The sequence below is a fragment of the Neoarius graeffei genome, unplaced genomic scaffold, assembly GCF_027579695.1.
Source record: "Neoarius graeffei isolate fNeoGra1 unplaced genomic scaffold, fNeoGra1.pri scaffold_65, whole genome shotgun sequence".
Taxonomy (NCBI): domain Eukaryota; kingdom Metazoa; phylum Chordata; class Actinopteri; order Siluriformes; family Ariidae; genus Neoarius; species Neoarius graeffei.
In genome coordinates, this window is record NW_026869983.1 from 3,359 (window position 1) to 27,500 (window position 24,142).

A 24,142-nucleotide genomic window follows, 5' to 3' on the forward strand; every position below is an offset into this window, starting at 1 on the left:
ACTTTTTTTTTCAGACATGATTCTTAATGTTAGACAAAGGTGGAATTGAAACTTTTTCATGTTCAACGACAAGACTGTGGAAACCACAATGGACATATGATGTCACAAATTGAAAATGCCATTAAGAAAAGATATTTTTCAATTTTTTGTTAATTTTTGTACCTGTCCCAGAGGTTTGTGTCAGTTCTGTTACCGTGGTTAATCACATAACAAAAATAAATGCTCCCAAAAGCTATTATTGAAATTATTTGTTGGCAAGGATCTACATATTCTCACCTTTTATATGGATGGCAGAATGAACTGAATCTGAGAATATTTACTTAAAAATGTCAGTTTTGGTAAGTAGTCTATGCATGACTAATTTTTTTTGTGTGTCAATCCTGTTACCTTGTCTAAACGGGGTGTGCAGTAACTTAATCAAATATTAGAAGTTGCCATACATAAGAAGCAAACCGGGAGACTACCAGGAGCAATAGAGTTTAATAAATAATGGTGGATGAATTCTTATGTTGCATCATGTTTGTTTGAAAAGGCACATTTAGGTATGTTCAACTTCTACAGTAATTGAAAGTATAAATTTTGTTTTTCCTTATACAATTTTCTATTTATTCTAATGCAGATGATTTAATTTAGAATGACATTTTTAGGTTTCATGTTTTGGCTTTTTGTCAGTTAAGAATCATTGAATTTACTATAGGGGCTCAGAGTTGCATGTTGACCATTAAATTGGCTTGAATTTGTTAATCATGACAAGTTTTTTTCTTGTGTGTTTGCTTGCCATTTTAGTACAATTTTTAAGTCAGAAAACCCCAGAACCCAGGAGCTTCGGGGGGCTTCGCCCCCTTTGTCCCCCCACCAGGGCGCTGCCCTGGACCAGCTGGGGGCCTGCAGCCCCCAGACCCCCGGCTAAAATTTTCAGATAATTTCACCAGCCCCAAATCACATCCCTGTATCATTGTTACTAGGTTGCCAGTGGATAGATTAACATTTCTACTTTACTCTTTTGCTCCCAATCCCACATGACACCATAATGGCAATAAATTAAACGGTTTTCGATGTGAGAATGAATGAGGTAATGCACATATTTTAAAAAAAAAAAAAAAAAAACAGTTGTAATAAGGGCACCCCTTGTGCAAAGTAATGGAAGTGTTCAGTATTTTTCAGATTTTTTTTTCCCTCTTTCGTGTCCTCCTCTTTCCCCTCCCAGAGTTTAAGAAGAGTTATGAGAATGATTCTCAGAGCAGTGATAATATAAACTTCCTGCGTGTGAGCTGGTCCTCAAAGCAACTGACCACTCTGAAGCCCATCCTGTCTGACATCGAGTACCTGCAGGACCAACATCTGTTGCTCACTGTCAAATCTCTCGATGGATACGAGTCCTACGGTGGGTGTGTGTTTCAATTTACATGCTGCAGTTTAAAATCATTATCTTTCCCTGCATGAAGAGGCTAACAGACATCTCATTCAGACATCATGATAGGAACAGGAAAAAGCTGAAGGTGAATCTATACTATGTTGCTATAAATACAACCCCAGTTCCAAAAAACACTGGGACACTGTGTAAAATATAAATAAAAACAATGCATTGATTTGCAAATCATGGAAACCATATATTTCAAGTGAAAGGTTGTCCCATTCTTGCCTGATATACAGTTCAGTTGCTCAACAGTTCGGGGTCTCGTTTGTTGTATTTTGAACTTCATAATGCATCAAATGTTTTCAGTGGGAGACAGGTCTGGACTGCAGGTGAGCCATTTTAGCACCTGGACTCTCTTACCGTAGTCATGTGGTTTAGCATTGTCTTGCTGAAATAAGTGAGGCCTTCCCTGAGCAAGATGTTCTCTGGAAGGCAGCATATTGCTCCCAAAGCTGTATATATTGTTCAGCATTGATTGTCTTCCCAGATGTACAAGCTACCCATGTCATGCACACTAATGCCCCCTCATACCATCACAGATGCTGGCTTTTGAACTGTGTGCTGATAAGCCGGATGGTTCCTCTTCTCCGTAGCCTAGAGGGCGTGGTGTCCGTGATTTTACAAAATTAATTTGAAATTTCAATTCATCAGACCTCGGGACAATTTTCCGTGGAACACTGGACCAGCTGTTTACTCTTACAAGGGTACTTAACTTATTTTCCACTTTACTTATTGGCCTATTCAGTTTTTAGCCATGTTGAATTTAGTTCGTTTGGTCCACAGCAGGAGTCACTTATCCGCGCGATCTTCAAGAGACTTGTGCGAGACTTCAAAATGTGAAGCGTCAGCCAGACCACAACTAGGTGCAAAACACATACTTGGCATCTTGTGTCACATTTATTCCACCAAATAAACTGTGTTCCAAATGAAATATTGCACAAAAACGAGTTTAAAAGACCATTACTAGCTGGAGAGTCCAGGTGCTTTTTCAAACTTTCCTGATTGCTATCAAAACAAACAAAACTTCCGGCTTGATTACATCAGCATTCGAAAGAGGGCGTAAGCGTCTTTTGACAACGTTGGCAGATGTTGGTCACTTTTGATTTCCGCTGTACATTTTACTTCCATCCTACGATGTACCTACCCGTTTCGCACAGGTCTCAATGAATCTCGTTTACAGCCATTGCTTTGACATATGGACTGATTATATTACGTAGCATATTTCAAACACTCATAACTTGCTTTAGCAGTGACAAAATAGCTATCAAAAATGTATTCCTATTTTTAATAAAATGAGGTAAGTAGTATTTTGATGATAAATTTGCCTTCAGTTCTCCTTTAAACTCCTCCACTTGAGGTAGCAACTCCCCCCTGACTCGAAGTAGGCACTCCACCCGTTTCCAGCTGAGTGCCACAGACTTGGAGGTGCTGATCCTCATCCCAGCCACTTCACATTCTGCTACAAACCATCCCAGTGCATGCTGTAGGTCACGGATTGATGAAGCCAACAGGACCACATCATCCGCAAAAAGCAGAGACGCGATCTTGATGCCACCAAACCGGACACCCTCCGCACCTTGGCTACACCTAGAAATTCTGTCCGTAAAAGTTATGAACAGAACCAGTGACAAAAGGCAGCCCTGGCTGAGTCCCACATGCACCGGGAATGAGTCCAACTTACTGCCAGCAATGCAAACCAAACTCCTGCTCCAGTCATACAGGGTCCGAATGGCCCGCAATAGTGGGCCCCGAACCCCATACTCCCAAATCACCCCCCACAGGGCACCATGAGGGACACGGTCTTAAGCCTTCTTCAGGTCCACAAAACACATGTAGACTGGTTGGGCAAACTCCCATGCACCTTCCAGTACCCTTGTAAGAGTAAAGAGCTGGTCCAGTGTTCCACGGCCAGGACGAAAACCACATTGTTACTCTTGAATCCAAGGTTCAACCGGACTGTCCTCTCCAGCACCCCAGCATAGGCTTTCCTGGGAAGGTTGAGAAATGTGATCCCCCTATCGTTGCAACACACTCTCCGGTCCTCCTTTTTAAAGGCCCCAACCTGCCAGTCCAGAAGCACTGTCCCCGACCTCTACGCAATGTTGAAGAGGTGTCAGTAAACACAGCCCAACAACATCCAGCGCCTTCAGGAACTCAGGATGAATCTCATTCACCCCTGGAGCCAGGCCACCGAGGAGCTTTTTAACCACCATGGCAACCTCAGCCCCTGTGATGGGCGAGTCCTCCCAAGCACTCTTAGACTCCGTGTCCTCTTCAGACAACATGAAGGTGGGATTGAGGAGATCCTTGGAAGTATTCCTTCCACCGCTGGACAATGTTCCCAGTTGAGGTCAACAGCACTCCATCCCCACTGTAAACATTCGGGGCAGAGCACTGCTTCCCCTTTCTGAGCTGCCGGACGGTTTGCCAGAATCTCTTAGAGCCTGACCGAAAGTCGCTTTCCATGGTCTCACCGAATTCCTCCCACACCAGTGTTTTTGCTTCAGCGACCACCAGAGCTGTGTTCCGCTTGGCCCATCGGTATCTGTCAGCTGCCTCTGGAGACCCACAGGCTAACCAAGCCCAATAGGACTCCTTCAGCTTGAAGGCTCCCCTCACTGCAGGTTCCATGCCTGTAACCATAGTAACCATCTTCCCCCTTTCACAGTACAGTTTGAACACACCAATCTCTGTACTCGATGCCATGTTCTATTTCCGGCCATTCTTCTGACTCCCTGTAACGGTATTGGATACAGAGACGATACCGGATACCAAGTACAGTGACGTCACGACTGCTTTAAACCAGTGGTGGAACCGAAATTCATTCTCTCTGGTGGTGGATTCCACTTGTGAAAGAGAGAAGCTGATGCATTGGTGCTACAGAAGGACAAAGAATGAGCTATTGAAACCGGACCGTCAGCCAAAGTTCAATGTATTTGACCTTCACAGAGTTGTGATGATAACTGAACCGGTTAGTTACTGCAGCCCATGCAGTATTTCAAAGAGAAAAGGCGACCGGATCCCTTTTCCCTTTCTCAACGTTAACTAACTAATAAGATTCCTTCCAGATCATCGGACGACCGATGGGACACCGAGGATCTTCAGCTGACGAGCTGTAAGGAGCAAAACTGTCTTCTTCCTGGATCTGTGTTCCGCGCTATCTTCGGAATAGAAGGCACACTTTCAATCACTAACAAGTATGGCTGGCATCTGGGCAAAATTGTAGTCTTAATTGTGGCTAGTTAATGTGAAGAATGTTGTTTATTTGAATTAATTTATGATTTAAAGAAACAACACAAAGTCTGTCTTAGACCGCGTGTTGTTTGATTTACTTTGTTTACTATCTGTATTTAGTTAGATCGTGCATGCACTCTCTCTTTTTAACTCCCGCTGTCGCACGACACCCCTCAACGTTGGGATTTCAGGAGTAGCTAAGGTTGAGTAGAAGTTTGGCTTTGAGGCCTAGCACAAAGGCTTGCGCATTCCATTCACAGCCTCACTCCCCTCCTCCTTGTCGTGCGCATGCGCACGCCCTCTCTCCCTAGCTCCTCCTCATCTCGTTAGCACGCAGCTGCGCACGCACACGCCTTCACTCTCTCACATGCGCACGCGCACACACACACACACACGTGATTTCCCTCTCACATTTTAACATCCACTCGCCCCTACACTGTAAACTTGTATATAGCTTATTACTTTTGATCACCATTAGTGCCTTAGTTATCATCATATACACTACTGATTCTTATTTGTATACATTGCATCACTATTTATATTTGAATTATTCCTTGGCTGCTATTGTTGCTATATCTGATCAGTATTAGTTTGCTAATTCATGTCAGCTATTTCAATAAATGGTATCTTTGGAATAAACTGTGTCCTTTTTATTGTTACAATATTCACTGAGTGCCAACCTCTGCCAAGAAAAGTATTCTAATTGCCTTCACCCATTTGGTTGTTAGATGAATGTTATAGATCTAGAGTAAATGTATTACGTTAGAGCTACAATACTTACTAAACTATAGCAACATCACTAAGTTATTCCATTGATTTTAATAGTTTAGCTATAAACTATTAGACACTTGAATTAATGGTTAATGAATTTGAGACCTATCCCTTTTTACATGAAACTGATTTGATAAGCCTATTGCACCTACACCGGGTTCAGGGATTACCGCCACAACAGGCACCAACAACCTTGCAGCTGCAGCTCCGCACAGCCACCTCAGCAATGGAGGTATGGAACATGGTCCACTCGGTCTCCATGTCCCCACCCTCCCCCGGTATGCAGTTGAAGCTCTGCCGGAGGTGGCAGTTGAACATCTGATGGATGGGAGCCTCCGCCAGACATTCCCAGCATACCAGGGCTTACCAGGTCTGTCCAGCCTCCTCCCTGGCCATCTGATCCAGCTCACCACCAGGTAGTGATCAGTTGACAGTTCTGCTCCTCTTTTCACCCAAGTGTCCAAGACCTAGTCGCAGATCAGATGAAACGACTACAAAGTCAATCATCGATCGATTCCCTAGGGTGTCCTTGTGACATGTGCACTTATGGACACCTTTATGCTCGAACATGGTGTTCATTATGGCCAAACCGTGCTTGGCACAGAAGTCCAACAAGAGAACACCGCTCAGGTTCAGATCGGGCAGGCCGTTCCTTCCAATAACACCCCTCCAGGTCTCACGGTCATTGCCCACGTGAGCATTGAAGTCCCCCAGTAAAACAATGGAGTCCCCTCGTGGTGCACTGTCTAGCACCCCATTCAAGGATTCCAAGAAGGCTGTGTACTCTGAACTACCATTTGGCGCAGAAGTGCAAATGACAGTCAGAGATCGTTCCCCGACCTGAAGGCGCAGGGAAATGACCCTCTCATTTACTTGGAACACCGATGTTAGCACACTGAACTGGGGGGCTATCAGTAGCCCCACCCCTGCCCTACACTGCTCACCCTTGGCAACTCCAGCATGGAAGAGAGTCCAACCCTCTCCAGGAAATTGGTTCCAGAGCCCAAGCTGTGTGTTGAGGTGAGCCCAACTATATCTAGTCAGTACCTCTCAACCTCACGCACAAGCTCAGACTCCTTCCCCACCAGAGAGGTGACATTCCATGTCCCAAAAGCCAGTTTTGTCAGTCAGGGATCAGTACGCCAGGGCCTCCGCCTTTGGCTGCCACCTGATCCACAATGCACCGGACCCTTACAGCACCTCCTGCGAGTGGTGGGTCCACAAGAGAGTGGTTGGGTGGGGCCCCGGTATCCCTGGTCCAGGCAAGGGCACTCGGATCCTTGCTTTTTCTCTCATAAGGGTCTTCAGAACTGCTCTTTGTCTGACCTCTCATCTCAAACCTGTTTGCCTTGAGAGACCCTACCAGGGACAAATGCCCTCAACAACATAGCTCCTAGAATCACTGAGGCACTCAAACCCCTCCACCACACTAAGGTGGCGTTTCAAGGAGGGGATGTTACTGACCTGTTGCCAGTTAACCAAATTTTTTTTTTTTTTAAAAAGCATTACACAACTTGTTTAGTCTTTTGTTACACCTGTCCCAACTTTTTTTGAAACATGTTTCTGGCACTAAATTCAAAGTGAGCCTTTTTTTTCCAAAAAACAATTAAATTTCAGTTTCAGTATGTTATTTTGTCTTTGTATTATTTTCAATTAAATATAGGGTTTCCGTGATTTTTGCAAATCATAGCATTCTGTTTTTATTTACATTTTTACACAGCTTCCCAACTTTTTTTGGAAATGGGGTTGTATGTGCGCCGTTGACCATCACACCCAAACTGTTTCACAAATTTGGAAGCACACGATTGTATCAGATGTCTTTTATATGCTATAGCTGTTCCTTCACTAGAACTAAGAAGCTCAAACCTGTTCCTCTATGAAGCTGAGGTGAGACAAGTCTGTGAAGAAGCAGCAGGTACTTTAATGCGCACTTTTCTGGATTTTAGAAAGGAATCCAACAGTTTTATAAAACGTTTTAGAAGTGTCTAAGAGAATACTTTAACTTCTTTAATTTAAGAAAAAAAATCACCTTTTGAACCCAATTGATAAAGGATGGTAGATAAGTATCCACCACTTTTAGTTATATTAAACATCTTGTGAGAAAAGCAACACAATCAGTTTCTGCCCTTGATGGAGGAGACACATCTGGAATGACAGCAAACAAGGGATGTGGAAATATGGGTTCGTTTAGGAAAACCCAAAATAGTTTTAAACATTAGAGACAAATTTTGTAACTTTAGGGCATGACTAAAACAGATGAGTATGGGTGGTTGGGGTTTATTTGCACCGGTTTTATGTAGGATTGACTTCAGGAAAATATTTTGTTGTCATTCTATAATAGTCTCACATGGCCTACATGCAGGCAAGCCAAACTGCGGCAATGTCTTATGCAATAAATCATGGACTTATAAGGGCCAAATTTTCCACTTAGTTGTTCAAATGATGAAAAAACACCATGTGAAATGAGATCCTCAAATAATCTCACTGTGCCAAGCCAGGAAAAGATTCAAGTAGAGTGAGTATGAAGACGTGGTTAGGTTGAAAAGGGGATTTTAAGGACAAAGCCAACCCTAATACCTTCTAATTTACATCCATATTTTAAGAATTGACTTCACAATATAATTTTTACTATAACCGGATAAGTGTAGCACCTGAAGAGTAAACTAAAGCTGCCAAAGAGGAGGGCCTACATGACAATGACTCGATGGTGTATTTAGCCTCTTTCATACCAAATGACCAACCTGAGTTATACCCACGTTGACTTGTTTGACAGGGTTAACCCATGTTGTCCTACTCAGCTTTGCAACTCGAGAGATGGGCCAGACAAGGGTCAGTTTCAACATGAATTGTACTACTCGGGTTGCGACTAATGAATCTCATATAAATGGTGGCACACAGTGTTTTGTCCCGTGCACGTGCACAGAAAGTGTGTATGTATGTGTGTGTACAGCAGTAAAAGGCTGATGACCATAATCATATTAGTGAGGTTAATATGTGGGCCATTCATGAATATTACAACTTTACATGTTTAGTTTTTCAAGCACGGACCAGCACAAGCTGCATGCTCCATTTTTTTCTTCACCAGAATTACTCAGCGCATGCATGAGTTCTGGGTGAAAACCGACAACACTGCAACTGAAATAAAGAATGCGTGTGATTTATTAATCCGTTTTAACCCTCTGGGGTCTGAGGGTATTTTCTGGCACTCTAATGATTTTGGTATACTGTGATTTTATCAATTTCAACTAGGGCTGTGCCGATAGACGATGCCATCGTCCATCGACGATGGTGGTCATCCATCACGATGGAGAGCCACCATCGTGATACCACGCCCCCTCCTGTCATAAACATGCATATATCATCTGGGCCTGTTTAACCTAAAAAGTTAGTTTTATGTTAGTTTAGTTAGTTAGTTTTGTTAATATATAAATATATTATATAACATATAATTATATATAAATACATAATTATATAAATCATTATAAAGTATTACCGCTTGTTCACGTAGGCTATGGTGCAGGGACGTGCTAGTGAACATAACGTGGTTACACAAATACAGTATGCTACTAATAATACATTTTGACTTCATTTTTTAGCCTACACTATACTTTTAATGTAAAATTTGTCATGTTGTTCAAACAAATAGACACTATTAACGACTTCAGTCGGGAAATATTGCACCTTATCAAACGGCAGTGAAGCGCAGACTTCAGCAGAAGTCAAATAACTTTAATCTGGTAAATAGGCCCACTTTCAGACTCAAAATGGTCCACTCTAAGCCATAACGTCAAACCAAATGGAAGAATGAAGGTGATTCTGTGAATCGGTATTCGTGAAAAGATACAGTAGGCTGAACAACAAATCAAGTCTAACAGGAACGCACAAGCATGCGCTTAACGGTAGCCTACACAATTTAATTTGGGCATTAGGCATTAACCAGGCTTAGGCATTAACTTTTTTTATTGTAAAAATGCTACAAAATAAATAGTCATGAACATGATTTTGCAAACATATATTTATTTAAAGATGAACGATCAAGACGAAGAGAACCGGAACGTGCACAGCACGAAATGCGCTCACAAAGTTTAACGTAGCCGGGCATTAACTTTTTACAGTGAAATTAAAGCTACCGAATATTCATGAAGTCGACTCAGTTAGCACAGAACAGCGATAAAAAAAAAAAACGAGAGAGCCTGCGTTAATACAAGAACAAGTAAATAAATAACAATAATAGTAATAATAAAAATCAAAATCAAGAAAACGCAGGCAGTCCGAAGCAATTTAACCTAATGGGTTAACAGTGCAGGCAATGGTCACCATGTTTAAATGTCGAGGTTTCTGGCCAAAAATACTAGCATGTTTACTTTGTCTGGTTTTAATGAGCTGCGGATTGGGGTAACTATACCACCCGCGGTGCTGAACACTCGTTCTGATGGAGTACTGGTGGCGCATATGCACAAATATTTACGTGCTAATCTTGCCATTAATGGAAGTCTTTTCTCGTTCCTTTTCCACCACATCAGTGGGTCCTCCCCCCATCAATGACAATTTCCTGCAGGTACATGGTCATTTCTGCCTCAGACTTTTCTTCATCAGTAAGCGTGGATGCTCTGGCTGCTGCTCTCTTCCCAAGAAGGCTGCCCAAAGACCCTCTCTTTTTCTTAGGCACTGCCGCGGCGCAGTCACCTGGTTCCTCCCCTTCATCATGTGACGGACCGGGTGTTGTAGCACCTGACAGCGACGGAACGATCTCTGTCACCATCTCTTCCATCAACTCAGATTTTGTGGCGTGAAGATCAAACATAGAAAATTAGGTAGCCTAAATTTAAAGAGATGATAGGCTATGGGATATACCGTATTTTCTGGACTATAAGCCGCTACTTTTTTCCTAGGTTTTGAACCATGCGGCTTATACAAAGGTGCGGCTCTTCTGTGGATTTTTCTTCCACCGCTAGGGGCGCTCTAACCGGAAGTAGAATCAAAAATAAGATAGACGAAAAATCAATGCAAAGAAGAATTAGCAGATCTTTAGCAGATAGAACACGCACGACAAATTACTAACTGGTAATTATTTTCAAATCCAGCGAAGATGATTAAAGTGACTTGTGGTTTCAAACACAGGAGAAATGAAGGTAAATAAATACCGGTTATTTTCTCTTGGTTCTGTTCCGTTTTAATCAGCAAAGTTGCTGCCGTGTTAAAAGGCACTGTTCGGAAAGAATCTGTTCAGGTACATACATGTACATTTACAGTACAAAATCGTTCTGTACATGCAGTAAATATCTAATTTTTCAACATAGATATCTGCGGCTTATAGCCCGGTGCGGCTTGTATATCTTTTTTTTATTTTTTTTTTAAAAATAGACCGGATGCGGCTTATATACAGGTGCGCGCTATAGTCCAGAAAATACGGTAGTATATATCACAATTCTCAGCGCAATGGGATTTTTTTTTTCTTTACGTGCCAAAGCCTCGGATGAGTGTCTAATACTTATAATAATAATAATAATAATAATAATAAAATATTTTATAATGTGGTATTAAAATCCCCCCCCCCCCCCAACGATATGATCATCCATCACGATGTTTGCACTGTAAACATCGTCGATGCCAATTAAGGGGACATCGCACAGCCCTAATTTCAACAAATCTAAGCAGTATTTTCAAAGTCACATGACTTTTTTTTTTTTTTTTTTTGTATTCAGCACAAGTTCAGCTACAATAATTTATCTGTAGTATGCATGTCATGATTGTACTTTTAAAAAATAACATAAAAATGAAGATGATGTGAAAAGCAGTTTTAGAACTGTGTTGGAATGTGTGAAAAAAACATGACCATTGTGGCGAACCATTTTGATCACTTGAGGTGATTCTGTTCAGTCTTCAGAATGTATCAAGCACAAAAGCTTAAATCTGCTCCACTGATTTGGCCATCAAAAAATTGTCCTATTGTTTTAGGCTAGGGTTGGCAGTGGGAGGAGGGGTATTCAATGAGGAGAGCAAAAAATTCCATTCCATGAGGAGTGAAAACCCCTCCCACTGCCAACTCTTAATCCCATCAGGTCAAGTGACAAAACCAGTTCATCACAATGGGTAAGGGCATGTGGGGTTTGTTTGCTTCCCCCCCACACACACATTCCAACACCGTTCTAAAACTGCTTTTTACATCATCTTCATTTATCTGGTATTTGACTTTATTTTGGTATTTGACTCTATTCAGTTTCTTGAAATTTAACTCTTGTACTATTTTACTCCGTTCAGAGCCACAACTAACTCTATTACACAATTACTCTAATTTTGCTCCCACTCCAACTCCAAATTTTACTCTCTAAACTCAAAATAGAGCAAAATTAACTATTTTTGAGGAAAATACTTTTAACTCTGGAAAAATTGCTCAGTCATTTTTCCTGTGTATGCACTACAGTGCATGCATATCAACCTATCTGCTCATAATAAATAGAAGAAATATTTACACTTACTTGAACTGATTTTCAGCCGGATCAGGTCAAGGTGATTTAAAAAAAAAAATTTAATTAAATTTTAAAAAGGCACCACTCATCAGTTCTCAAGATTGAATTAAATCGCTGTCCTGAATCATGAATTTAATCACTATCCCGAATCATTCGAAGCACATAAAACCTACATACCCTCTTGCAACAAGTTTTACCTCCAAATAGCCTAAACTATGGCTGACAGATTTTGTCCTGTTTACGGTGGGCGTTCCCACCGTGAAAGAGAAACCAATTGAAACTGAATGCCTGAAAATGATCATTCCATTACCATATGAATAGTCTTTTATGAATGGATAACTGGGCGCTCTGACTCCGGTGTGATTGAGTAAGGTGACAAGTTTTATGTTTCATCTAATTTAGGTAATTTAAAAACTATTATTTGGCAGTGGGCACATAGGAAAGTGTAAAGTATAAGGTTTCTGTCAATGTGTTTATCATACTTGTATGATACAACTCGTGAAGATATTTATCTAAATACATGACCTACTCATTCTAAACCTGCCGAGCTTCGCCGGAGAAGCTCTAGACCCCAGAGCATTAAAAGCCTGCTTGATTATTATTCATAGGCATTGGGCTATTCTCCATGTAATGAGCTACTGTGCTCCATTTCTCTGCATGCTTGCCTAGTTTATGAAATTAAAATATGCCAGCTCGCACCATTTCGTGTGTACGAGTTGTGAACCTCTGAAGTTGGCACCCCATATGATTGGAATGTGAATAAAAGTATTGGTTTGTTTTTTGCATCATCTGTGCATGCAAAGTAAGCATGTGCATCATTATTTCTTAAGTTATTCATGTTAATGAGGTGCTGGGTTATTTCACATTTATTTTATACATTTATTTTACATTTTACATTATACATTTATTTTACACATTTATTTAATATTTCACATTTATTGAAATATTTACAGTTAATTTCTCTAAAATAGTTTGAGGAAATATTTTTTATTTTGCATGCACAAATGAATTGAAATTCTTTTATTTACATTCTCATCATATGGAGTATCAATTAAAGCCATGGAAGAGAAAGCCTCACTTATAACAGGTACAGAGACAATGAAGCCAAGCGGAAAAGCGCATGTGAGGACCAGACTATGCGTGTGTGCGATTATCCACCCCTTTCCAGCATGTGATTTAATTGCTATGCATCTCTGTTGGGTTGTGATCCAGATCCTATCTGAATTCTCATGACCAGGGGTGAACCCATGTTGACTCACTTGGTTTGAATTGATGAAAGAAGGGTTGAACACTGGTCAAATATTTGGATCCTCATAGAGCCAATGTAAAATGTTACACATGTTAAAGGCCCAGTAGTACACTGAAGGTGTAGGTGGTGTAGGATACTCTGAGATATGCAGAGCTTTATAATTCTTGATGTAAGCAGAAATAATTCTGTTTAGTCTGTGAAAGAAGGATTTAAGAATAAATATTGGTATACACTGAAACAAGTAAGTAAATTTTGGGAAGAATATTCATCTGTACTGAGTAAATCCAGACTACTATAGAAAGTGGTAGTAATGCTTAAAATTGAGCTCCACCTGCTCAGTAAAAGGAAGGAAATTCACTGACTATTTAATCTCATGTTTATATAGAAATGTACTTTTTATATATATTTTTTCTTGACAGATTGGTTTGTGGGTGGCACGGTGGTGTAGTGGTTAGTGCTGTCGCCTCACAGCAAGAAGGTCCTGGGTTCGAGCCCCGTGGCCGGCGAGGGCCTTTCTGTGTGGAGTTTGCATGTTCTCCCCGTGTCCGCGTGGGTTTCCTCCGGGTGCTCCGGTTTCCCCCACAGTCCAAAGACATGCAGGTTAGGTTAACTGGTGACTCTAAATTGAGCGTAAGTGTGAATGGTTGTCTGTGTCTATTGGCCCTTTTCCACTACCCTTTTTCAGCTCACTTCAGCTCACTTCAGCTCACTTCAGCCCGACACGGCTCGCGTTTCGACTACCAAAAACCGGCACGACTCAGCTCGTTTCAGCCCTGCTTAGCCCCTAAAACTCGCACCGTTTTGGAGTGGGGCTGAAGCGAGCCAAGCCGTGCCGACTGAGGTTGGGGGCGTGAGCAGACACTCCCCTGTGCACTGATTGGTGAGGAGGAGTGTCCTCACATGCCCACACACACCCCGCGAGCGCGCTGGGATCTGTAAACACCGTAAACCCGGAAGAAGAAGAATTACGAATTACGAGAATTTCTGAAGCCTTATGCGCCTCGCCTCATCTATACGCTCTTGCCAGTATCTGTCCGCATTGTCGGTGACAACAAGCCACAGCACCAAGACCAGCAACACTAACGACTCCATGTTTATTGTTTACTATTCGGGTCGTGAGACTACCGCTTAAAAGCTCACTGAATCAGTGACATACAGAGCATCGTGGACGAGTTCGCGGAGCGCAAGGCTCGTCGTATGCCCTTCAAATAATGCGCGCAGTAGGCTATTGATGTTTTATTATGAGCCATGTACAGTATGTCGCCTAATATTTTTTTGTTTCTGAGTTACATGTTCGTTTGAAGGACTTAATGTACAAAATAACATAGTTGCACCCCGGAGTGTTGAAATTGGTAAACACAGTGCATTCAGTGAGGTTTGCACCGCCCTCCTTTTATTTCTGACTCTTTCTGTCACCGTTGCAACCTCTGAGCGCTCATTCGTATGCCCTTCAAATAATGTGCGCAGTATAGGCTATTGATGTTTTATTATGAGCCATGTACAGTATCCTAATGTTTTTTGTGTCTGAGTTACATGTTCGTTTGAAGGACTTGATGTACTAAATAACATAGTTGCACCCGGTAGTGTTGAAATTGGTAAACACCGCAGTTGCGGACATTTTGTAGCCTAAAATGATGTTATGATAAGCTTTAATAAAGGGCCCGGTCATTTGCCCCGCCCCCGGCCCGGCTCTGACTTGTTCCGCCACTGTCACTGATGTCACTGTTTGCGCTGCTTAACGACATCACGTGACGTCCACCCACTTTCGCTAACTCCACCCAATGTGTCCACCCACTTCCAGCCAGCACGGTTCAGCGCGGTTGTAGTCGAAATGCAAATCCAACAGCCCCGCTCAGCTCGACTCAGCTCGACTCGGCACGGCACGGCTCAGCCGCGTTTGTAGTGGAAAAGCGGCATATGTGTCAGCCCTGTGATGACCTGGCGACTTGTCCAGGGTGAACCCCGCCTTTCGCCCGTAGTCAGCTGGGATAGGCTCCAGCTTGCCTACGACCCTGTAGAACAGGATAAAGCGGCTAGAGAGAATGAAATGAGATTGGTTTGTGTCTGGGAAAGGTACAGGGGAAAAAATTTTTAAAAATATTTGACCTAATGTATATCAGGGTTTCCCATACATAAAGACCATTTGTGTGGCGCAGCGCCACACAATGGATTCCTGTCGCCACACAATAAGACTCACGATTTTGGAGAGAAAAAAATTCCGTTGCGTATCGTTCCATTCATTCATAGTGCTCTTTCTTCTCGTTCATGCGTGCGCACATACCCCCACACAGAGACGGAGAGGCGTGTACACAGGCCTGCCGTTGCGCATATACCCGGACTGCAAGTAGGCCTTTTAGGCTAATTAAAAATAACGCAGCCTTCCCGATTCGCCTTCCGACCCCTTATTTTAAAAGGTAGCCTACGTCGTGCTCGTGATGAGCTTTTATCATAGCCTTCTTGGCTTACATGAAACAGACATCCCTGAGTCAGGCTATAAACCAATTTTGATGCATACAGTAGCAGCTTGACGCGAGGAACCGGCCTTATTGCATTATCCCGTTTATCCTGCTTCACCATTCATGCAAGTTATTAATAATGGCTTGACATTCATAGTAAACAAGGATTTCCCACTAGCCTAAATAAAATGTTATGCTCGCGGGGATGCCTAGTTGATGCTATCTATTTTATTATTTTGTTGTTACATTATACTATTTATTTCATTTTAGTATTGGTTGAGGTAGGCGGCACGGTGGTGTAGTGGTTAGCGCTGTCGCCTCACAGCAAGAAGGTCCTGGGTTCGAGCCCCGGGGCCGGCGAGGGCCTTTCTGTGCGGAGTTTGCATGTTCTCCCCGTGTCCGCGTGGGTTTCCTCCGGGTGCTCCGGTTTCCCCCACAGTCCAAAGACATGCAGGTTAGGTTAACTGGTGACTCTAAATTGAGCGTAGGTGTGAATGTGAGTGTGAATGGTTGTCTGTGTCTATGTGTCAGCCCTGTGATGACCTGGCGACTTGTCCAGGGTGTACCCCGCCTTTCGCCCGTAGTCAGCTGGGATAGGCTCCAGCTTGCCTGCGACCCTGTAGAAGGATAAAGCGGCTAGAGATAATGAGATGAGATGAGATTGGTTGAGGTAAGTGTTGAGTTCAATATTTAAAATAAAAACCTCCAGCTTGTTTTTTGCAATTTATTCCTTGAATGTCAACTAAAGAATGATTGATTGCCACCAAAAAGGCAAAAAACTAAGGTAAAAACTAAACTTTAACTTCAATTTTGGTGAGTAATTTTCATAAATTTAAAAGACAGATTTTCCACCAACATCAAGCCCAGCAAACTGTAGTGTACTTCGGTACATTTTACATCACAACCGTTACTGAGTAAAAAAATAAATAAATAAATAAATAAAAAAAGGCTAAAACGGAGAAGGGGAAATGCGTTCTGGAAATGAATCACGGGAAGGACAGTTGTCGCGCGCGCAAGTCTCACACAGACGATGGCGGACATGCACCGGCGCTTTAAGGGGGGGGCTTCGGGGGGCTCAAGCCCCTGGGCCACAGCCAATCAGGGGCCTTGTAATATTAATAAAATAATAAACTGTGAGAATCGTGGGCCTACATTAATGTACGGATAGAAATAAGGTTAGAAATAAATGAGCGCACAGTAGCCTGCTGTAAGAGACATGGTGGATGTGGTTCGCGAAACGAACACCCACAACTGTACCAGAATAAAATTTAACAAAATGTAACGTCACGCACGAAAGCGCACCAAAGACTGCAGGCTACTGAGACACAAATTTAGAGGCTTTGAAAGATGAAGCGTTCACATGTTAGCGGGGCGCATAAAAGGAAAAAAAGAGAGAGATGCAGGTAATGATAGAATCGTTGCCTAAAGTCACAGACTTTTTTAAGGTAAGGATCACCAATCTGTTCAGAATATCAGCTACTTATCAGTTATCAGCCTACCAGCAGCTAGGCTATGTGCAGCTAGGCTAGATATGCTATGATCTGTCCAACAGTAAAATAAATCAGTTGTGATTTGAATACGTGTCGTGTGATTTGAGTTATAATCCTGTTAGTATAATAGCATATTTCGATGGGGATAATAAAATGTCTAAAACAGCATCTACTGAAGAAATTGATGAAAAGATTGTAGCCTATAATGTTCACAGTTCGGGCAGCAGACAGAGTAAGCATACTGAGGGGAATAGCAATACAAAGCTAGTGCATATCCACATTTCTCGCTAGCTGTGTTGGGTGTGTTGTTAACCCGTGTGGATTTAAGTGAAATACTTGAGAAGTTCTGTGGTCAAGACAACGTTTTAAGGTAAGGACGCTTGATTATTAATGTTTGCCCGCCGTGGCTTGTTGTTGACGAAAGGCCCACATGATTTTGCCTTATGCAGCTACGGCTAGCGTCATGCTTTGAACTAGGTTAAGCTCATTTGCGCTAAAGGATGGGTTTATTGAAGGACTTTGATGTAGCTAGTTTCTTTTTAAAAAATCGTATGCTCAAAACAGTATGCCCGTGTTCATCATGTTTAACTTTTTTCTTGATGGAGTGTGTGAAATATTGTTGCAAGTGGTATTTCGATGCAGTCATGTCAAAAAGGCAGTTGAATGCACGGTCTTATTCAAGGAGAAGGAAGACTTGCATGATGCTTGAACATAGATCGGTAAAATAGACCCTAGTAGGACTTGGTTTCGTGTATTTCGGTCTGTAGAGTTATGAGTTTGGCCGCTGTCCATGGTGTTTACGTTTCATGTGGCCGCCGAGCCAAGTACCTTCATCATCATGTTCCCCTGTCAAAAGTTAAACTCTCTAGGGGTGCTTCTGCTGTAGCAGTTGCAGCAGTTGCTCAAAGTTTGATTTGTCCATCATCATGCGTCTTATCTGTTGGGTGTCTATGCCCAGCAGATTTTCCCATTTCGTCCATTTGTAACCATTTTTGTCAAACAGGAGCTGCTTTTGCACTTGGTTATTGCCCATCCGGCAAACGTGAGCAATATATTTTAGTTGTTGTACGTAGCAGGATAGTTTTATATCCTGGGTTCCTGTCAGTTTCTGGAGGTCAGCATTGGACATCTTGTAGCTCCAGTCTATATCTTCATTTGTAGTGTTCTTTTGGTCAGGGGCATTCTTTCATTTATATCCACCTTTAATCATTTTCCTTAGGAAGCCGTGCCACACTACCTCAATTTTGTGAATTTCACTGGATGATAGTTGCCATGCCTGTGTGCTGTACAGGAGACGAGATCGAACGCATGCCACTAGGAACTTTATACGGGTTTTTAGTAGTATTCGGTGGTCGGTTAGAACGTGTTTCAGTTCATTCCATTTCATGAATGCAGCACTTATCCTAGCATGCAGGAAGTGTGAGGATTTATCACAGTTGCTGACATTATAACCAAGATATTTAAAGGTGCGGACGTTTTTAATATTAGTGCCACCAAGGGAAATGATACTTGGTTTACATTTGATGTCCTCATTGACGTTAAAAGCCATTGTTTCTGTTTTGACATATATTTGTAAACCAAAGTGGGTGTAGGTCTCATCATACAACTGAAGAATATTCTGAAGCTCCTCGATGGATCCAGCGAGTATGGCCTGATCATCTGCGTATAGAATCTCGGTTATGCAACCCTCTCCTGATGCTCGTGCTTTCGTACGCATTTCTCTTGTGGATACCTCATTTGGAATGCAATATCTGAACTTGAAGCCTGTATCTGGGTACAGTTTTGATATCTCATGCTGTGCAATCCTGACAACAAAGTCCATATAGATATTAAAAACTGATGGCGATTCTAGGGCACCTCGTCTTGCAGTGAATGTTTGTTTTCATGCCACCAAGCTATTTTTATGTATTTTATTTTTTAAAAGGACTTGTCTGTAGGTGTGTGTGTTTTATGTTTACAACACATAGGTCTACATTAGCGCACGTGTGCTTGTGTGGTTATCTCTGGCCATGCCCCTGCGTGAAAGTTACGCAGTACTGTCCGTGGTAATAATCAGAACTGGCTCTGTAATGATAATGCGCGCGTTCTTCTCTCCCTCTGTGGTCGGATGTGTTGAGCGATGTGAGCGTGGGCCTTGCGCAGCTATGCTGAGCCAAACGTAACCTATCGTAGGCTTCTAGGCTAATTACGCACTTACACTGTAAATGCTTGACACGTATTGCAAATAAAATAAGAGTGTTTTCCTGGCCAAGGGTAGGGTCGACAGGTAGCCTATGAGGGGCCTAGCCCCTGGGCCACGGGATAAAGCGCCCCTGCGGACATGGAGGAGACCGAGGAACCTGTGGTGGACGACCCTGCAGAAAACGCAATTTCTTCCAGTAATGAAGTGCACCCCTGGCCCTACATACATGATCACTTCAGCTTCGTAGAGAAAAGGGGTGACAGTTTCATTATGCAATGCAGATTATGTGTGCCCAAGAAGACAACCATTGCGGCATACAAAAATTCGACGTCTAATCTGCGCAAGCATGTTGAGGTAAGTATTGTCATTGGCATCATAATCACAGGCGCAGATAGAGGGTGGGACGGGTGGGATTCGTCCCACCCAGATTTAAATTCACCTCGTTCGGTCCCCCCCCACTTATAGGGAGGAAAAAACGTCTATGCTGTCTTTCTTTGCATAAGGCAAACCTCACGGAAAAATCAAAAGACTAATTACCATTCGGTTTATTGAGGTGCGCAGCAGTGTATACATAGTTGCAACAACTCACATAAAACAAAACAAAGACTGATATTCGGTTGGTTGAGCTGCGCAGACTGCACAGGTTGCGAGCTCAAGCTTGGTTGCTATGGTTACCCACAACAAGTTTGACAGGCATATCGGGGTTGGGGTTGGTTTGCTGGCAGCTTTGTCCCCCCCAGTTTTTTGTCCCCCTCAGTTCAAAAAAACGTATTTGCGCCCCTGATCATAATGTTTCCTTTCCATAGTAAAACGGACAATAGGCTGGTTATATTCCAAAAATAGTGGATGGCATTGCTAATGTTGAAGTAGCAACCTGTTGGTACTGTAACATAACGGTAACTAGTCTGTTATTCGGTTGGCTAATCATGCAAGCAAGTTAGCTCGCCAACCTGACGTGATCAGTCCTCCTACCATTCTACATCCAACAGGTCAGAAAGGAATACTAAGCAAAACAAATAATGTTTGAATTGAATTGTTCAATAACACACAGTGCACACAGGCAAGCTACGAGATTTCGGTGCGACATTTCACTTTCATATTTCGTGTACAATGCTTTGTGTGTGGTCAGGGCGATGTAAACGACGACTGTGTGTATTGACCTTTTTTGTTTGTCTCGGTTTTAATGCAGCATTATCCTAAGCATTCAATTTAATACACTTCCTTTAAATAAAACATCTGGGTTGAGATGTACATATATCCTTGTTTCCTCTTCTTTTTCATTTTTGCACAACACAGTGGAGGCAGAAAACACCCATTGTTAAAAGTAACGTTTTACTTTTACTCAAAGTACATTTTAAATGATCTACTTTTTACTTTTACTTGAGTAGATTTTTTGTCTGGTAACTTTACTTGTACTTAAGTAAAATTTCATCAGAGTAACAGTACTTGTACTTGAGTATAATATTTTAGTACTCTTTCCACCTCTGGTGTTTGAACACCGCCTGCTGTAAACACTTTGCATACACCCCAATGACTGACTCCACCAACCGCCACACCACCACCACACACGATTCCCTCATCGGCACAGTGGAGCACCACAAACTGCTACCTGGTCTGTGGGAAACACTGGTACATTTAGTGTACCATACTAAACTGGAGGCTGTAAGCTTCCATTACTTGTTAATTACATTAGAATTGTCCAGTGCCAAACATGCAAAACTAAACAAAGCAGTTGTACATGTGTTTTCTAATAACAGGGATATCATAATTTTTGTTTTCACTTAAGTATTTGTTTTAACAGTTATTCGCTGAAGGTGACGTGAATATCTGTGAATAATACCGAGACGAATTCGAGGTTATTATTTACCTATATTCACTGAGCCTGAGGTAGATCTTTTTTTAAGGATAAATACAAGTGATTTTATTTATCTTTTTAAATAATTTATTTCAAATTTCAAAATTGACATGCAAATGTAATCTACACCGGCTTATGTCACTTATCCATGCCAAGTCACGTAAAATGCTTTGTTTTGAAATGGATTTTTTTTAAAAATCACAATTCCACCTTAACTTTGAATAGTTTTAGACCAAACTTTGTAGCATCTTTAGTGCTTTTAGGAACAGCATTTTCTTTCATAATTTGTAATTCTTCCCCACTTACAATGACTAGGCAATTGGCTGCCATTTTGCCAAGCCGTTTGAGGTGATTATCAAGAATTGGTCGAGAAATTCAGACCATCAGCATGCACAATTTTCTATAATTACCTGCGTATTTATAGTAATGACACTACCACAAAATGAAAAATATATATATTTATTCTTTTTAGCTTTTTTTTTTTTACACACAGTGCATCTCAAAAAATTAGAATACCATGAAAATGTTCCTTTTTTCATAATTTAATTCAAAAAGTTAAACTTTCATATATTCTATATTCATTATATGTAAAGTGAAGTATTTTTAAAGCCTTTTTTTGTTTTAATTTTGATTATGGCTTATAGCTCATGAAAATCAGAAATCCAGTATCTCAAATTATTAGAATATTCCCTAAGATCAATCAAAAAAAGGATTTACAATACAGAAATGTCCAACTTCTGAAAAGTATATTCATTTATACACTCAATACTTGGTTGGGGCTCCTTTACCATGAATTACTGTATCAATGCGGTGTGGCATGGAGGTGATCAGTCTGTGGCACTGCTGAGGTGTTATTGAAGCCCAGGTTGCTTTGATAGTGGCCTTCAGCGTATCTGTATTTTTGGGTCGGGTGTTTCTCATCTTCCTCTTGATAATACCCCATAGATTCTCTATGGGGTTCAGGTCAGGCAAGTTGGCTGGCCAATCAAACACAGGAATATCATGGTCAGCAAACCATTTGGTAGTAGTTTTGGCACTGTGGGTAGGTGCTAAGTCCTGCTGGAAAAGGAAATCAGCATCTCCAAAAAGCTCGTCAGCAGATGGAAGCATGAAGTGCTCTAAAATCTCATGGCTGTGTTGACTTTGGACTTGATAAAATACAGTGGACCAACACCAGTAGATGACATGGCACCCCAAATCATCACAGACTGTGGAAATTTCACACTGGGCTTCAAACACCTTGGATTCTGTGCCTCTCCACTCTTCCTCCAGACTCTAGAACGGTGATTTCCAAATTAAATGCAAAATGTACTTTCATCTGAAAAGAGGACTTTGGACCACTGAGCAACAGTCCATTTCTTTCTCTCCTTAGCCCAGATAAGACACTTCTGACATTGTCTCTGGCTCAGGATTAGCTTGATATTAGGAATGCGAAAGTTGTATCCCCTTTCTTGAAGATGTCTGTTTGTGACGGGTCTTGATACACTGACACCAGCCTCAGTCCACTCCTTGTGAAGCTCTCCCAAGTTCTTGAATAAACTTTTCTTGACAATCCTCTCAAGACTGCGGCCATCCCTGTTGCTTGTGCACCTTTTCCAGCCACCCTTTTCAGCAATGACCTTTTGTGGCTTACCCAAGGGAGTAACTTTGATTTTGACATTGGTGGGAACACAAAAGTGATCCAAGGTTTTTTCCCATTAGCAATCATAATTTCATGTCATGCAGATCTTATAGGTTAACGAGGGCAGCCGTGGCCTTCAGCCTCTGCTCCTCTTTCTCTTCCTGCCTCTCTTCCTCTACCTTCTCTGCACTGTCTTTCATCTCCTCCAGCCTCTCTGCTGTCTGTCATCTTACAAAAATATGTTGATGCATGACATATGAACAGATTAGGGATAGAATGACTGTAGAGTTTCATAGTAAGGTTGTAGCCTCAGCAAAAAGGGCAAAATTATTACATAGACTATAATTTATTCCCCACAAAAACATGGATGCATAATATCACATGATCTTCTAGAATCTGATGATTTATTACTTTTACACCACACAATTCCTAATTTGTGTTTAAGAAGTCATTCTGTCTCTTCCACAGAAATGCATGAAAATAAGAATTAAAAACTTTAAGCATTTTTAGCATTAAATATTGTTTTGTTTTTTTTAATTCAATATCTGTATTGTTTGACATTGGAGGGGGGGGGTCTCAAAATTCACTGACTGCCTTATTGAGACACTCATAAATAGGTGCTACTGGTGGCATTTTCTATTCTGTAATTAAGCTCAGATTTAGTTAAAATGATATTTGGATATATAATTTAGTGATTGCCTATTATAGTATGATTATGATTACATTAGTATTGCATTTGTAGTATACCCCCCATTTTTTGTCTTTTTGTTGCCCCTCCATTTTCCATATTATATCTTTTTGTTGCCTGTTTGTGTTCGTAATGTGTGTTATGATTTTCACTACAGATGTGCTTGTGACTTCTTTTATGTTCATGCTGCAGTTACCAATATTTGTCTGTAGGTGGCAGTAAAGGACCATGGATTTGTTGTATCTAGCCTAGTAGTAGTAGAAAGAGGTCTCTGTAAAACGGTGAACGCAGCAGACTCAGCAGCTGTCACGCTGTTGATTCTGAAATGCAAGTCGCACATCTGCATGGCCATGCAGTAGCCTACATCTGACTACTTGCATTCTGTAAAACTATTAGGTCTATAAATTTAACATTCATCGAGGGTATTATCTAACACCAAGTTACATTGCTCCAGCATTCCTTTTCTCTGCAGCTATGCAGTAGCCTAGCTCTGATGCGTCCTGTCATGTTGCTAAACCTGCCTAAGGAGCCGCAGCAATACTTTTATGAAGGGTTTCCATACATCAAAAGGATTTTGTCGAGTTTTTAAAGCTCGACGGAAACCCTGCACTTACATTCTTGATTTTGAAGAAGAATGAACGAATGTCTCGTTTCTTGGGAGGGGGGCCGTCATCCATGATACTCAAGTCAGCATGCGAGTCGTAGGGCA

The 24,142-nt window shown here is 41.6% G+C and overlaps 1 protein-coding gene across 1 annotated transcript in view; it reads left to right on the forward strand.

Annotated features, from left to right (window-relative positions):
* Positions 1 to 1,207: 1,207 nt before the first annotated feature.
* The window catches only part of LOC132881409 (phosphatidylinositol 3,4,5-trisphosphate 5-phosphatase 2A-like), a gene marked incomplete at its 5' end in the record, with an annotated part of 31,831 nt that continues 8,896 nt past the window's right edge, over positions 1,208 to 24,142 (forward strand). The window contains one exon of the mRNA XM_060913857.1: positions 1,208 to 1,384. Coding sequence (XP_060769840.1) covers positions 1,208 to 1,384 — 177 coding nt within the window. The remainder of the gene's footprint in view (positions 1,385 to 24,142) is intronic.